Genomic DNA, 17858 nt, shown 5'->3' with positions numbered 1-17858 from the left:
TAAGTTATTCCTTAAAATAACTTGTTTTTCCAGATAATTTAATTTCATTGACATTATTGAGCCTTAACATAGTATTTTGTGTGGTATCTTATTTCTGATGAACGTCAAGCTCTTTTAATATCTGCAATCTTAATTGTTATATGTGTTATATTTTACTTATCTCTATTAGAAGTGTATTCCTTTTTAAGTTTCCTTGCTTTAAAGTTTAAAAGAGTAAACTCTGAAGCCATAGAGGCAACTCAAAAGATTGGAGCAAATAGTTTGCATGCATGAACCCTGGATTCAATCTCCAGCAACTCATGGTCCCTCAAATGCCAGAAGGAATAATCCTCAGAGCACCCAGTTGGAAATAGCCCTTAATACCACTGGAGATAGCCCCTACACAAACAAAGAACTAACTCAGATTTAATCATTCAGAAAACTGTCTATATTCTAATTTATCATTTTTGGTTTCCCATTATTTTTTCTTTAGTATTTCTTTGAATGTTTTAATGGTTAAACTCACTTTTAATAGTGAAATTTTATTCTAGTGATTAGCAAAAATATTATTTTTCTCATTTTTCCTTTATTATTTCTTTAAAATTTTTAATCGTTAAACTTAACTTTTATAATGAATATACTTTATTATTCAAGTGATTATGAAAGCATTCAAGAACATAAATAGTTTTGTTTACACTCCTTTTGTTTGTGTGTGTGACCAAGGGGAATTTATTTCTGGAATGCAAGGATGTTCCAATATATGAAAATCAATCAATGTAATATCCCACAATAACAAATATAGGGAAACAAATGTATGACCATGATCACGTTAATAATACAGGGAAAAGATTTCAGAAAATTCAACACTCTTTTATGGTTAGAAAATTCAACAAACCAGGAACAGAGAGCTATACAATACAATTGTTACTGTTACTGTAACTGTGTTTGGCATATCGAATACGTCACAGGGAGCTTGCCAGGCTCTGCCGTGCGGGCGAGATACTCTCGGTAGCTTGCCGGGCTCTCCAAGAGGGGCGGAGGAATCGAACTCGGGTCGGCCATGTTGGCTGTGTGTAAGGCGAACGCCCTACCCGCTGTGCTATGAAAAATATCTTCAATGACTGTCCACTCATGTTGAGAGACTGAAAGTGTTTGTAGAAAATCAGGAACAAGAAAATGGTTCTTGATTTCATCATTTTTATTTTTAAAATAAGTTATTCTAGTCATCATGGTTTACAAAACAGCAAATGGTTGAGTTTCATGCAGAAAACGTCCCCATAACCCCCACAAGTGTTGAGTGTTCGGTCAATCATTCCCTCTATCATTGTACCAGTGTCCCTCGTCATTCACATTCCCCCTTCATGGTAAACTCCCTACGGAAGACCAGTTCTCAGTTTCTGTTGCCTTTGGCTTTGGTTTGTTTATTTTCAGGCCACCAACAGTGCTCATGGCTTATTCCTGGCTTTGCACTCAGTAATTATTCCTGGTGGTCTCAGGGAACCATATGCGGTGCTGGAGATTGAACCTCGGGTTGACTGTGTGCAAGACAAACCCTACCCTCTGTACTATCTCTCCGGCCCCTACATGGTATTTGTTATACTCCTACTATGCTTCTTTATAAGCCACGTATGGGAGAGAGCATCATTATATTCTTCAGATCTATCCTAGTAGCAGCAAATTATGGCCTGAGTTTAGAGGCTCTCTTTCCCAGCATCTGGGCTCCTGAAAACTATAAAGTAAATGAAAATTCTACATGCCCAGCTCTAGGGGTCCTCTTATCACTAGATTGTTCAAATCATTTTAGTTTTGGAGAGGTGGCCTTGTCTCTTGTCTCTGCCTTACACCCCTCTCAGGCAAGCCTGTCCATTCTTTATTTATTTATTTATTTATTTACAGTTGTAGATTTACAATTTTTTTTTGTGCTTGGGTTTCAATTATACAATGATCAGATACCCATCCCTCCACCAGTGCCCGTTTTTCACCACCATGGATAATATCCCTCCCACCCTCATCCCCCCATCCCCCCCTGCCTCTGTGGCAGGGCAATCCCCTGTGTTCTCTCTCTCCGTTTGGGTGTTGTGGTCTGCAAAAGAGGCATTGAGTGGCAAACATGTTCAGTCCATAGTCTACTTTCGACATGCATCTCCCCTCCTGGGAAGATCCTCCAAACACCCTTTATTTGGTGCTCCCTTCTCTATATGAACTGCCCTTTCCTCTAGGATACCCGGCTGGCCTCTAAGTTATGGAGTAATCCTCCTGGTGCTGATCTCAGCTATTCTTGGGTATTAATCTCATACTTTGTTACTTTATATCCCCCAGATGAATGCAATCTTTCTATGTCTATCCCTCTCTTTCTGACTCATTTCGCTTAGCATGATACTTTCCATATTGTACCACTTGTATGTAAATTTCATGACTTCATCTTTTCTAAGAGCTACATAGTACTCCATTGTGTAGATGTACCAAAGTTTCTTTAACCAGTCATCTGTTCTTGGGCATTCAGGTTTCTTCCAGTTTCTGGCTATTGTAAAGAGTGCTGCAATGAACAAACAAGTGCAGATGTCACTTCGACTATACATTTTTGCCTCTCTGGGATATATTCCCAGGAGTGGTATTGCTGGGTCAAATGGGAGCTCAATTTCTAATTTTTTGAGAATTGTCCATACTGTTGTCCAGAAGGGCTGAACCAGTGGACATTCCCACCAACAGTGAAGGAGTGTCCCTTTCTCGCCACATCCACGCCAGCATTGGTTGCTTTTGTTCTTTTCAATGTGGGCCAGTCTCTGAGGTGTGAGATGGTATCTCATTGTGGTTTTGATCTGCATCTCTCTGATGATTAATGATGTAGAGCATTTTCTCATGTGCTTTTTTGCCATTCGGATTTCTTCTTTGAGAAAGTTTCTGTTCATTTCATTGCCCCATTTTTCGATGGGGTTGGATGTTTTCTTCTTGTGGAGTTTAACCAGTATTTTGTATATCCTGGATATCAACCCCTTGTCAGATGTGTATTCGGCGAATATCCTTTCCCATTCTGTAGACTGTCTTTGTATTTTGGTCACTGTTTCTTTGGAGGTGCAGAAGCTTCTTAGTTTCAGATAGTCCCATTTATCTATCTCTGTTTTCACTTCCTCGGCCAGTGGCATGGCATCTTTGAAGATACCATTATCTTCAATGTCATGGAGGGTTTTGCCAACTTTATCTTCAATGTACCTTATGGTTTCTGGTCTGATGTTGAGGTCTTTAATCCATTTTGATCTTACTTTTGTACATGGTGTTAGGCAGAGTTCTGAGCCTATTTTTTTGCATGTAGCCATCCAGTGATGCCAACACAATTTATTAAAGAGGCTTTCCTTACTCCACTTCACATTACTTGCACCTTTATCAAAGATTAGATGAGCATATGATTGAGGGGAGATGTCAGTGTATTCAACCCTATTCCATTGGTCTGCAGTTCTGCCTTTGTTCCAGTACCATGCTGTTTTAATTATTACTGATTTGTAGTACAATTTGAAGTTAGGGAGGTTGATTCCTCCCATTTTCTTTTTCCCAAGAATTGCTTTAGCTATTTGTGGGGGCTTATTGTTCCATATAAATTTCAGGAGTGTTTGCTCCATTTCTTTGAAGAATGTCATGGGTATCCTTATAGGGATTGCATTGAATTTATACAATGCTTTTGGTAGTATTGCCATTTTGACAATGTTAAGTCTCCCGACCCATGAGCAGGGGATATCTTTCCATTTCCTCATGTCCTCTTTTATTTCCTGAAGTAGCGTTTTGTAGTTTTCTTTGTACAGGTCCTTTACTTCCTTAGTTAAGCTGGTTCCTAGGTACTTGATTTTCTGGGGCACAATTGTGAACGGGATTGTTTTTTTCATGTTGCTTTCTTCTCTCTCACTGTTTGCGTATAGGAAAGCCATGGACTTTTGGGTATTGATTTTATAACCTGCAACTTTACTATACGAGTCTATTGTTTCTAGGAGTTTTTTGGTGGAGGTTATTGGGTTCTCTAAGTAGAGTATCATATCATCTGCGAATAGTGAGAGCTTGATTTCTTCCTTTCCTACCTGAATGCCCTTAATATCTTTTTCTTGCCTAATCGCTATTGCAAGTACTTCCAGTACTATATTGAACAGAAGTGGAGAGAGTGGGCATCCCTGTCTCATCCCTGATCTTAGAGGGAAGGCTTTCAGTTTTTCCCCATTGAGGATGATGCTTGCTGTAGGTTTGTGGTAGATGGCTTTAATTATGTTGAGGAAGGTCCCCTCTATACCCATTTTGGCTAGGGTTTTCATCATAAAGGGGTGCTGGATCTTGTCAAATGCTTTCTCTGCATCTATTGATATAATCATATGCTTTTTATCTTTTCTTTTGTTGATATGATGGATTATGTTGATTGATTTTCGAATGTTAAACCATCCTTGCATCCCTGGGATGAATCCTACTTGGTCATGGTGTATGATCTTTTTGATGAGTAGTTGGATTCTATTTGCTAGTAGTTTGTTGAGGATCTTTGCATCTGTGTTCATCAGGGATATCGGCCTGTAATTCTCTTTCTTTGTGGTATCTCTGTCTGCTTTTGGTATCAGTGTGATATTTGCTTCGTAGAAACTGTTCGGAAGTGTTTTTGATATTTCAATTTCGTGGAAAAGCTTAAAGAGCATTGGGAGTAAGTCCTCTTTAAAGATTTGGAAGAATTCACTAGTGAATCCATCCGGGCCAGGACTTTTGTGCTTGGGGAGATTTTTTATTACCAGTTCAATTTCCTTGATGGTGATAGGTCTGTTCAGGTATTCCAGGTCTTCTTGGTTCAGCCTTGGGAGTCTGTAGGAGTCTAGGAATTTATCCATTTCCTCGAGGTTTTTATGTTCCGTGGCATAAAGCTTCTCAAAGTACTCCCTGAGGATCCTCTGAATTTCTGTGGTTTCTGTTGTAATGACCCCCTTTTCATTTCTGATTCGGTTTATTAGGGTTTTCTCTCTCCCTTTCTTTGTGAGTTTTGCTAGCGGCTTATCGATCTTGTTAATTTTCTCAAAGAACCAGCTTTTGGTTTCATTGATCTTTCGGATTGTTTTTTGGGTTTCCATCTCATTAATCTCTGCTCTGAGTTTTATTATTTCCTTTCTCCTGTTCGGGTTGTGCTCCTTTTTTTGGTCCTTCTCCAAGCTCTTAAGCTGTGAGGTTAGGTTACTTATGTGTGTTCGCTGCTCCTTCCTGAGGAATGCTTGTAGAGCTATAAACTTTCCTCTTAACACAGCCTTTGCTGTGTCCCATAAGTTTTGGTAACTCGTGTTCTCATTTTCATTCGTTTCTAGGAATCTTTTGATTTCCTCTTTGATTTCCTATCTAATCCACTCGTTGTTCAATAGTGCACTGTTTAATTTCCAGGTGTTTGATTTAGTTTTCTGTTTTTGTGTGTGATTTACTTCTAATTTCAGCGCATTATGGTCTGAGAAGATTGCTGATACAATCTCTATCTTCTTAATTTTATGGAGGCATGTTTTGTGGCTCAGCATGTGGTCTATCTTGGAGAATGTTCCATGGACGCTTGAGAAGAATGTGTATTCAGCTTTTTGTGGATGAAGTGTCCTATATATATCTACTAAGTCCCTTTCTTCCATTGTTTCCCTCAAATGAAGTATGTCCTTGCTAAGCTTGAGTCTGGTTGATCTATCAAGAGGTGACAAAGCAGTGTTGAAGTCTCCCACTAGTATTGTGTTGCTATTGATGTCTTTTTCCAAATCTATGAGTAGTTGTTTTAAGTACTTTGCTGGTCTCTCTTTAGGTGCATATACATTTATTATTGTAAGTTCTTCCTGTTGTACAGATCCTTTGATCAATAAGAAATGGCCTTCACTGTCTCTTATGACCTTCCTCACTCTGAAATCGATGTGGTCTGATATAAGGATGGCTACCCCAGCTTTTTTATGGGAGCTGTTTGCCTGGAGGATTGTTTTCCAGCCTTTGACTCTGAGTCTGTGTTTGCTTTGACTATTGAGATGCGTTTCTTGCAGGCAGCAGAATGTTGGGTTCAATTTTCTAATCCATCCTGCCACTCTATGTCTTTTAATTGGTGCGTTTAGCCCATTGACATTGAGAGAGATTATTGTTATGGGATTTTGTCCCATTGTTCTGTTAAAATTTGTTGTATTTGAGGGGCCTTTCTTGCCTTAAAGTAGCCCATTTAGTTGTTCTTGTAACCATGGTTTTGAGTCTATGAAGTTCCTGAGCTGTTGTTTGTCTGTGAAACTGTGTGTTGTTCCTTCTATTATGAATGAGAGTCTCGCTGGGTAAAGTATTTTTGGAGAGGCATTTATTTCATTGAGTTTTTTCACTATGTCCCACCACTGTTTTCGGGCCATGAGGGTTTCATCAGAAAAATCAGCTGTGAATTTTAAGGTTGCTCCTTTGTAAGAGATTTCTTTCTTCGATCTTGCTGCTTTCAGAATTTTGTCTCTGTCTAAGGTTTTGGTCATTTTGATCAGAATGTGTCTTGGGGTATTTTTATTCGGATTTCTTCTAGCTGGTACCCTTCGGCCCTCCTGAATGTGGTCACAAGTTTTCTTCAGCTCTGGAAACGTTGTAGCAATGATGTCTTTGACAGTTTCTTCTTCATCAAGGTTTTCTTCCTGTACCTCTGGGACTCCAATAATTCTTATGTTACCCCTCTTGGCTTCATCCCGATCTTCTCTTGCCATCTGTTCGTGAATTGTGAGTCTCTTTTCCATTTTCTGCTCTTTTCTGGATAGTCTCTGAACTTCATCTTCGAGTTCACTGATTCTGTTCTCAGCAGCTGTTACTCTGCTGCTGAGGCCTTCCACTGAGCTTTTCAATTCGCCTACGAGATTTTTCAGGTCTGACATTTCTGATTGCATTTTCCTCATTTCTGCCTTCAGATCCTCTTGTCTTCTATTGGCATTGCTTTCCATTGTTTCTTTTAATTCCCTAAGCATCCTAAGTAGCTCCCTCCTGAATTCCTTGTCAGAGAGGTTGTCTAACACTACAGTACTGTTGGTGTCATCTGGGCTAGACTCTTCAATATGAAAGTTTGGTGGGCTTTTGCGTTGCTTTACCATTGTGAGAGGTGTGGTTTAGTCCTTCACGTTCACTGTTACTATTCTGCTTGATATGCAGTGTGAGTTAAGATAGGCTTATGAGTTATTGGCTACTGTGTTTCTAGTGGCTGAGCTAAAATAGAGAAGTTTCCATCTAAGAAGGTAGCTTATAAGCCTGTCCATTCTTACAGGAGGTGCTGCACTAAGCTATATATCTAATATGAGTAATGGGAAATATGGTGGGCGTAGGTGTCTGAGGGTGAAAACAGTTTTAATGGCTTCAAAAATAGAGTCTATTTTATAGAAGCAGTTGCCTATGGCTTCTGGTTAGCATAGCTCTATAGAGTTGGGGAATGAGAGTCAGAGAGAGTACAGTGGACTGGAGCACATGCTGGAGCACATCCAGGAGGCCCCAGACTCAATCCCTAGCACCGCATGGGTACTCCTCACAGCTGTAGGAGCATCCCCTGATCACAGTGCCTGGAATAATCTCTGAGCATTGCCAGCTATGGCTTATAAACAAAACAAAGCAAAACAATTGGGACCCAATAGAACATCAACAGTGAAATAAATGAGGCAAACTGAGCATAGTAGAAAACTTTGATTTTTTTCTTTTTTTTTAATGTAGGAGTACTGCTATTTAGTCAGCCACTGATTAGCTGATTGAATTGGGCATGAACTCCACCTTCCTTTTTTTCATAATTTTATTTATTTATTTTTTCTTCTTACATTTATTTATTGAATCACTGCGGGAAAAGTTACAAAGCCTTCAGGTTTAAGTCTCGGCCATACAATGTTCAAACACCTTTCCCTTCAGCAGTACTCATCCCTCACCACCAAGCACCCAATATACCCCTCTCCCACCCCTCCCAATTCCTGTGAGGCAGATGATTTCTACTTAACTCTTCTCTACATTGATTACATTCATTATTTCAACAAAAGATGCACCATTATTGTTTAGAATTCCCCCCCCCAACAATCAGAATTGCTGAAAAGGCATTGTGAAATACTTTGTTTTCTATAGCTGGTATGAGAATCACATAATGTCGCCCAGCCGCAAAACTTTAATTTTTATACTAAAAATATGTATATGTAAAAATACAGATGTTTAAATGCAGTCCTTTATGAATTTTGGTTCATGTCTGACTGTGCTCAGGGTTTGCTCTTGGCTCTGCACTCAGGATACACTCCTGGCAGGGCTTGGGGTAACAATGGGGTGCTAGAGATCAAACCCTGATTGATCACATACAAGGCACATGATCTGCCCACTGCACTCTCTCTCCATCCCTAAATGTTATTGATGTATCCTACAAGTTCTAATTCTCTAAAAAAAGAGGCTTGGGCACCATCTGTAAATTTCTTGTGTTCTTCTGGGCACGGGAGTGGATGGATGATGTTGGTACGGTGTATCCTGGAAAGTTAAGATCCCCATAGTCAAGCACTTTGATCAGGTTAAAGAGACAGAACATAGCATATGTGATGCTAGTTTCTCACTTTCTCAATTCAGAGGTCCCAGAAAATCAAGCTCAAAGTCACTTTCAAATGGTTGCAGTCAAGTTTATTGACATAGGAAGATTATCCAAACCAGGATGTTGGATACATCATTTTACACCTAACTTTATTAGAAGGGAGTCTTTAAAGAGAATGCAGCCTTTGAAGGAGACTTTTAAAGAAAAAGTAGAAGTTGCTAAGTCAGGTTGTGAACCAGTGCACAAAAGCTGGACAGTAATGGTCCCTCTATGGAAGCAGCAGGTTTTTGGCTGAACTTCCATGGAACTTTCGGAAGAGCCATCAGAAACCAGTACTGAAAAGTTTGGTTGGAACCAGATTCTGGAAGCTCTTGAATGTCAATCTAAGGTCCTTGGACATATTCTTCAGGCAACAAAGAATGAGTGGCTACCATGAGGGTTGCATATCTCTGTATGTATGGTGCACTAACTGCCCAGTGACAGAGCATCAATGTCCATTGCTGACTGCAAATTGTCCCTGCTTCCCAGGACTCGTGAACTGAAGCCACTACCTAATATACATTTTGTTAGTTTCTTTCTATTCCCAACCTTTCGAGGAAATATTCTGAGACATCACCTCTGTTGTATAAGTATTAGAACATATTTTAAAACATATGAAATATATCAAAACATCAAAGATGTATTCGGTATTTGCCCAACAGAGATAATTGATTCTCAAGTATGTGCCAAATTATACAAAACATTCCTTTGGTGTCTAAAAATAATGTTTGATGTTTCTTCAGATATATTCTCATTTTTGCTGCTCTCTGCCTTGGGCATCACAATTTTCATTCTGTTTTCTGATTTTCAAGTTATACATGAAGGAATGGAGGTAAGTGGCATTCATTTGTACCTCTGGCACAACTCACATGCACCATATTTGGATGTTTGGTGCTTTATTCTTCCATTGAATATTAATATAATTAATGTAAAGCATTAACATCAGAATCTATTGCTTTAAAGCATATCAAGATTGTGTATAAAGTGGTTTTAAAATTATTTTATTGCTGAGATTCTGTAGTTTATATTACTATTAGTAATGTACAACAGAATGTATTGTTTTAAAAACATAATAGAAGTTGTTTATAAAGTAGATTTAGAACATTTTTATTGATTGAGATTCTGTGGTTTACAATACTATTCATAATGGTTCCTCATGCACATAATTCTGACACTATATCCATCACCAGTGTACCTACCTAGCTCCTTCTCCCAAAGACTCCACCACCCCACCCCCATTCAAGCCAGCCTCCCATACCCAATTCTGTGAATCAGTTCTCCCATTATATTGCCTTTGGATCTTTTTTGCTCCCTTGCTGTGGGTCTTTAAGTCTCACATATGATAGATCATTCTGTGTCAATCCCTTTCCATCTGACTGATTTTACTCAGCATGAGATCCTCTAGTTCCATCCATGCTGTGTTGAGTAAGAAAAAGTAGTCTCACAGGCCAATTATGCCCCATCTTGACACTGCCTTAGGGTATTTTCTTTCAGAGACAACACCGATTCGGGGCATACTAATTTTAAGTTAGATTTATTAAGAGGTTATGGAAATCACAGAGGTGCATAGAGAAAGACAGGGAATGAACCCCAGACCTTGCAGTCATTTATGAAACATTATGAAGCCACAGAGTGCGCTTGGCACTGGGGTCACATAACTAGAAGATGAAGACATAGTTCTCCAGTCATTCAGAAGCTCAAAGGAAAGGTCAGCACATACGCAACAATTCTAAATAAACTACAAGTGACTTCCAGGCTCAGGGGTAGATATCCCGTATCCAGATGGCAGCGGTAGAGGCAGAGAGCCAAGTTGTTCTCCACTCTGCTCTGACACACAGCCTTCTCCAGATAGCACTTGTCTAGGGGTATAGAATTTCAACGACCCTGAGAGGCTGTTTTAATTTGGGAGTGAGAGGAGGTTGAAGTATTGCTTTGAAATAGCCCTTACCAGAGTAAGGATTAGCATTAAAGGTGAATGTTTGGGTACTGGTGGGTGGGAGGGTCTCAAGGAAGCTCAGCAACTATACCATCATCCCCACCCAACTGGCGTTAGAAATTTGGCTATATCACCACAGTTTCAATCAAAATAAACCTGAATCTCCATCTCCATATGTTTTATCCAAATATATCATTTTATTAAATGGGTAAATTCTAAGTCAATTTTTCCTTAGGAAAATTAGTAGAATCATGGTATTAGAGCAATGATTTGATTGTATATCCTTCTGTCTACTTGAAAAAATGAAGAATAACACACTGGCTCCAATGGGTCAGGGTTTGTGTCTGTAACCCAAGGCACATTTACGCCATATTTGTCAGCAGGCAGCAGAGGGAGCAAAAGCTGAGATGGAGTCATGCTAGTGTAAACTACTTCAGCCATTTATTGAGTGGCATTCAGTCCTTGGGCAACATATTGACCTTCTTCTCTATAGAGAAGGCAATGCCTGCTTGCCAGCTCAGAAAGTTGGTACAAATCTATACATTAGATAAGATAGTCAATATGTGGTTTTGTTCAAAGTGGAAGGTGTGCAGAGTATAATACTGGTACTTTTCTTTTCAACAGCTTATCCCAACCATAACATCATGGAGGGTTTCCATTCTGATGGCAGCCCTCGTCCAGTTCTGTGTGGTTTTCTTTGTGGAGGTAATATAGTCTCTTAACTACTGCCAGGCATATGTCACACAGAACCAGGTGTGGCCCAAAGAACAAAGCAAAAATTCACCAGAAATGCTTCCAGTCTCTGAGCATAAAAGCCAAATACTAAGTTAACTAATTTTGCCTCACATGAGGGCATTGAATTGCACTGTCCTAATATTCTTAGTAGTCTAGTGGAGATTGACCAGGTGACTTCCAGGTCTAAAATTCAATGAGGCCATTTAGAATAAAGAACTATCTTCAGGAGAGCTTCCTTAATTAAGAGAGAAAGGAAGTCATTGCTCAAACTAGTCAATTCTTACCTTGACAGTCTTCTACCCTATAAAATTTCTCTTCTATTCAGTATCATTAAGTGACTTTACCTATTCACAAAAAGATCAAATATTATTTTTAAGGAAAGTTCAAAGAAAAAATACTTCAGGGTCTCTAAGAGACTTGGGGAAGGGGATTAGTCCATATATCTTTTTATTTATATTTCTATAAATAGGTATACACATATGGCTACTCAGCTTATCTTCCATAAACGTATGCAAAATTTCTCATATTTTTACTGAGATATCCCATTTTTGAAACAGTAAAAAAATAAAATGAAAGAAAAATGACATGTTCCATAGTTTATCATAGTATTAGCTATACTAGAAAATCCTGGATTAAAAAAAATACTGGATTGTGCTCAGGTATAAGGTAAAGATGCAAAAAATAAAAGAAAAAGATATACTGCTTGTTTAGTTATAAACAATTTGAATGTATCTTATACAATCATTATAATTTTAAGAAGATTGCAAGTACAAAAATATAATCCATAGAATATTTGGCATAGACAAAAGTATTGGCTTTTGACAAAAAAAATTACCAATTGTTATTGTGTAAATAATATACAGTAATATCGTCAACACCACATTTTGTCCCCTGAGCATTGCCGAGGTGATCCTTGAGCAGAGTGGCAGGAGTAAGCCCTGAACACAACCAGGTGTGGCCTAGAGTTAAACTAAAGCAAAACAACAACAACAAAATCTTGACTATGTATGTAAACATAAGAAGAGAAACCCCAAAATAAAAATAATTCATTTGATATCAAATTCATCTAATCAGTTATTTACCAAATCCTTATTTAGCATCTTCCATGTGGCAAGTAGCCATGATTTTTTTGTTTAATTTTAAATGCATCATTATTATTATTTCGGTCTGGTGGTAAAATAAATCCAAGTAAACTCAACAGCCAGTTTTTTATTTATAAGCATTTATTTTTTGATTGATTGATTTATTTTTGGTTTTAGGCCACATGCTGGGGGTGCTCAGGGATTATTCCTGGCTCTACACTCATGCATCACTCAGGGTGCTCAGGGGACAATATAAGGTGCCGGAGATTGAATTTGGGTTGACTGTATGCAAGGCAAAAGTACTGCCTGCTGTACTATTGCTTTGGCCCCACCTGCCATGATTTTAACCAGGAGATCTGTGGGGAAGAAAGGCTGTGAGCTTCCATCAGACTTCTGTGATCCCACATGCTCTCACCTGTCCAGACACTCAGGAATTGCTAGACTTCATGGGGACTGTAGAGAGACTACCCATTGTGACAGAAACAAAGTGGACATTTCCTAAGAAGGTTTGAGGGGACAGGACAGAAGGGTGAGCAACCTACATATGGAAGACATAAATTATACTTTGATCATTTTCCCACCTGATTTTCCAGGATGCCATTCTTCAAAATCGAGAACTCTGGCTATTGATCAAGAAAAAACTTGGATTCCATTCTCAAAGTCAGTATAGGATCTTGCAAAAGAAGCTGGCAGAAGACCCAGCATGGCCTCCCACAAAAGGGACAGATTATTCAGGAGATGGCAAAAATGGATTCTACATCAACATGGGCTATGAAAGCTCTGAACAGATTCCAAAAGAAAAGCCTGAACGGGGAGACGAAACCATAGAACAGCATTTTTGGACCAGATTGTAATCAGAATTGAAGTCTGTACTCTAATGGCATCTGCTTCCCCCTGCTCCCCACCCCCAAGTACAAAAACACTTGGGCGAGGTGATGGCGGTCTGCCCTTATCTTTTCTCTCTCCATCTGAGTTCAAGACATATTTCTCATTTCTCAGTGTGTTATGCCTTACAACAAATGCCTTAAATATGTTTATTGTTGATTTACCTGGCATCCTATTCCTTAAATATGTTAATTTACATGACTTCCTATACCAATAAGGGAAAAATACACTTTGTGGATTACCCCATTATTCTAACAAATTTTATCCACTTGGCATATCTTGACTAACATGCACAACTTTTCATGACAGTTGAAGTATGAACTTTAATTAAAAAAAAAGAGTTTGATCTTCAAAACTTTCACTTATTTTTATCTATGGAAAGAAATAAATTGGGGCGACAATGTCTTCTTTAAGCAATAATCATAAGTTTTTAAATCTATGTTTACTTGTGAAGAACATTTATCTAAGTACCTTTTATTAGAGTCACACAATCCCTCCTTCTGTTTCTTTCCTAGGGTTTTAATAGATAAATGAGAATTGGCATTAACCTCATAAAAGTAACCCTAACCATAAGCTGGGTGGAAATTGAGAGGGAATGGCTAGCACTGCACTGTAGCACCATCCTCCCGTTGTTCATCATTTGCTTGAGCGGGCCCAGTAATGTCTTTATTGTGAGACTTGTTGTTACTGTGTTTGGCATATCGAACACATCATGGGTAGCTTGCCAGGCTTTGCCGTGTGGGCGAGATACTCTTGGTCGCTTGCCAGGCTCTCCAAGAGAGGTGGAGGAATCGAACTCGGGTCAGCCACGTGCAAGGCAAATGCCTTACCCACTGGGCTATTGCTCCACCCAGAGAGGGAAGGATACTTCACATAATCTCGACTTGGTCATAGCTAAAAGCAAAATCCATCAAAGTTGGCATCTCCTAAAGTATATTGTTATGGAGCCAGTGAGCTCAGAGGCCCAGAGCAGCTTACAAAAGTAATTAAATAACTGTTAAAATGTACTCTCCAATTTAAAAAGCACGAAACCTTTACTTATTTCTTATTGCTGACAGAGAAAAACTTCAATTTATGACTCTAAAATTTGACTGAAATTCAGCACTGCTTAACTTAAAAATTCATCCTAGAGAAGGGAACTATTGTGTTTCTATCTAGAGCAAAGCAGTTCTTAGCAGATACTAACCAAAGTTAGGTTCCATTTTATGCTGTGTTTTTTTTTTGAAGTCTAAGTTTGTGGATGCATATTATAACCATAACTGTTACTGCCTTTGAAAATATATTATGTACCCCACTGACTATAATATGCATTAACCTCATTAAAACATTGAGAAGACATTACTCCTAATGAACTTTCCATGTAATGAAAAGGGCTATTTGCTTTCCAAATAGATCCTTCATAAGCAATTTGGTAGGTAGCTCATTGATAACCCCATCCCATTCAATGAGTGCCAACTAGATGACTGATAGTATGAAGTGAGGGTCATTAATACTTTTTCAATTCTGAAACATTTAGAATTGAAAAAAGTATTTTCAGCATTTCATTGCTTTAACTATTATATTTTGTTGCTCAAACCAGCAGCACAAATGCAAACTCTATTATCTATCTTCCTTTTGCTTTTTAACCTTTCATTGACTGCACAGCTCTTAAGGTGATAATTTCCAAAATGTGTCTAATGCAGCGATTACAAAAAAGAAAAAGATAAATGTTTTAGTTTAAGATTAGGAAGAGGATGTCAATTGGGAAAAAAATGATATATCAGCTTTCCTGATCTGTATTTAACTATTTGACCTTTAGAATAGATTGAGTCGATAAACTATGACATTTGTATAATATACATATTTAAAAAATCTTGATTCAATAAATGTATAACATACCCTTACACACAAACACACACCACACACACACACACACTTTCTTTCTTTCTTTCTCTCTCTCTCTCTCTCTCTCTCTCTGCAAACCTGTTTCTCTAAACAAAAAAAAAGAAAAGAACTTAATAGATATCTATTTGGTGATTTTTTTCATGTACCTCCTTCTTTTGGGGTAAGGAGGCCTAATAAAGTGGAACTCTGCCCTTGACACACACACACAATACACATATAGAAACTCAAGGACTTAACATGTGAAATATATACTATCACTATCACTATCCTCCTGTTCATCGATTTGCTCGAGCAGGCCCAGTGACATTGTGACAATTGTTACTGTGTTTGGCATATCGAATACAATCATGGGTAGCTTGCCAGGCTTTGCTGTGCGGACGAGATACTCTCGATAGCTTGCCGGGCTCTCCGAGAGGGGTGGAGGAATCGAATTCGGGTCAGCCATGTTGGCTGCATGCAAGGCAAATACCCTACCACTGTGCTATTGCTCCAGCACGCAGCCAACATGGCTGACCCGAGTTCGATTCCTCCGCCCCTCTCGGAGAGCCCGGCAAGCTACCGAGAGTGTCTTGCCCACACGGCAGAGCCTGGCAAGCTACCCGTGACATATTCAGTATGCCAAACATAGTAACAACAAATCTCACGAAGGAGACGTTACTGGGCCCACTCGAGCAAATCGATGAACAACAAGAGGACCATGACCGTGAAATATATACATACAGAAGTATATGTATATATGTTTATGTGCTCAGGGAAATATTTAATACTGTTGGGGAAAAAGTAAATGAAAGCACAATAAGCATACTACAGATCAAATGACCATTTCCTAGAAAAATTAAGTTGACAGGATCAAGCAGCTGGTCATCCAGAGTGGCCACTTTAAATCAGAAAACAGATGGTTAACCTTGTGAGTTTATCTCTAAGTGTCAACACTATTGAAGCCTTGAATACTATGTATGTGACAAGTGAATCCAAGATCCATTAACCCATGAGAGAGTGCTTGTGACATTATCCAACATTGCTCCAACTGCCTTCTCTAGTGGATCTGCCCAGAGTAGAAAGCTTTGGCTAGAGGATAACTCGGAAATCCTCAGCCATCAAGTCCACACTTCACTGGCTGCCACACCAAAGTACCTTCCTCATATTAGTGTAGCTCCAGATAGTTTACATGGGCATTATCATAGTAGCACTGTAGCACTGTGCTCCGGTTGTTCATCAATTTATTCTAGTGGAGCCCAGTAACGTCTCCATTGTGAGACTTGTTGTTACTGTGTTTGGCAAAGCTTGCCAGGCTTTGCAGTGCGGGTAAAATACTCTCGGTAGCTTGCTGGGCTAGAGTGATAGCACAGCGGTAGAGCATTTGCCTTGCAAGCCACTGGCCCGGCAGAGCCGGGTTCGATTCCTCCGCCCCTCTAGGAGAGCCTGGCAAGCTACTGAGAGTATCATAGTAATATTTTATAAAAAAAATTTATGCAACAAAATCGATGATCATTTTGAGAAGCTCCCACCCATCTTAATTTAAGGATCATTGTTTAGAATGCTGTTAACAGTTGTGTTTTAGATATAAAATGTTCCAATACTACACACACCCCCCCACCACCACCACCAAGTCAGTGTCTTTCCATCAATATTCAGGTGAAGCTTTTTTTAAATTTTTTTCATATTGTACCAGTAATAGTGGGAAAAGACAGGGGATGAGGATTATGTAGTAGTATGTATCCAATCTACACACAATTCCTTTTACTTTGGGTTAAGATTTGCCTGCCATTGATGCAGGAGTGAAAGGACAGCAGGTAGGGTGCTTGCCTGTATGAAGCAAACCAGGGTTCAATCCTCAGCACCCCAAATGGTCTTCTGAGCTGGCCAGGCATGATCCTGAAGCACAGATCCAGGAGTAAGCCCTTAACAACACCAGATATGTGACCCCCCCAAATAAATAAATAAATAAATAAAAAGATTTGCCTTCTTTTAATACAGTCATCTTTGAGAGAGTATTCATAGTAAAAGATAAGTATCACTCTGGAGAAGTAACACATTCAGTGTATGCCACTGCCTCTTCAGTTTGACAATATTAGGAAAGTGCCCACTTGTAATTAACTGTTTCTTGAGTGTGACATAAAAGAAGCAGAAAACTGAACTCCATAAAAATGAGACGGGAAATCCTGGATCATGACAGCTGGGATAAGATACACATTAGCAGGATAGTGGAGAAAAAGGGACTTCAGGCATAAAGTTGCCTTAGCGCTAGGGAAGGGATCAGGCAGGGAACTAGGAAAAAAGACAAGTAGCATCTTTATTAGCCCCCATTTTAGTACAGAATCTGTCTGCTGATCTGTCTGCTGTCAATATTCTTAGCCTTCAGTTAGACTATAGAGTTTTTCCAAGATCCAGTCTTCAGATTATGGCCCAATTTAACAGGTTCAAGACTTCTGTTGACTTTTCTATTGTGTAACTTGAGTTAGTATGATCCTTTGTTTTCTTACTTTAGCCCTCACCCACTACCTGCCAGTTACTCCCGCCCCCCCAACCCCCCTGCAATGAGCTCTTCCTTTAATGTAATACTTGTGATGGTGGTCCAAGAAGGATACCATTGGTGGGTCGTAAGCCTTGTGAAGTCATTTCACACCGTTGTGTAATTCTAGAGCATAGTGACTCCCCCCACATGCTACACATAAGAACTACACTGGATGGTATTTTAAAAGTAGTGTCTGTCCAACACTCAATAAAATGGGAGAGTAAAATCAAGACCATGATATTCCTTAAATGAAAAGCCATAATAAAAAGTAACACAAGTGCT

The 17858-nt window shown here is 39.1% G+C and overlaps 1 protein-coding gene across 1 annotated transcript in view; it reads left to right on the top strand.

Annotated features, from left to right (window-relative positions):
* Nucleotides 1–13180, top strand: part of ATP13A5 (ATPase 13A5) — a 138838-nt gene extending 125658 nt beyond the window's left edge. Inside the window, exons 28-30 of the mRNA XM_056121960.1 lie at nt 9283–9371; nt 11100–11180; nt 12886–13180. Coding sequence (XP_055977935.1) covers nt 9283–9371; nt 11100–11180; nt 12886–13146 — 431 coding nt within the window. The 3' untranslated portion in view covers nt 13147–13180. The remainder of the gene's footprint in view (nt 1–9282; nt 9372–11099; nt 11181–12885) is intronic.
* The last annotated feature ends 4678 nt before the right edge of the window (nt 13181–17858 follow it).

This window comes from Sorex fumeus, unplaced genomic scaffold, assembly GCF_029834395.1.
Source record: "Sorex fumeus unplaced genomic scaffold, SorFum_2.1 ptg000044l, whole genome shotgun sequence".
NCBI lineage: Eukaryota > Metazoa > Chordata > Mammalia > Eulipotyphla > Soricidae > Sorex > Sorex fumeus.
The sequence above is the reverse complement of the archived record's forward strand: the minus strand, read 5'-3'. Positions and strand labels throughout refer to the sequence as shown.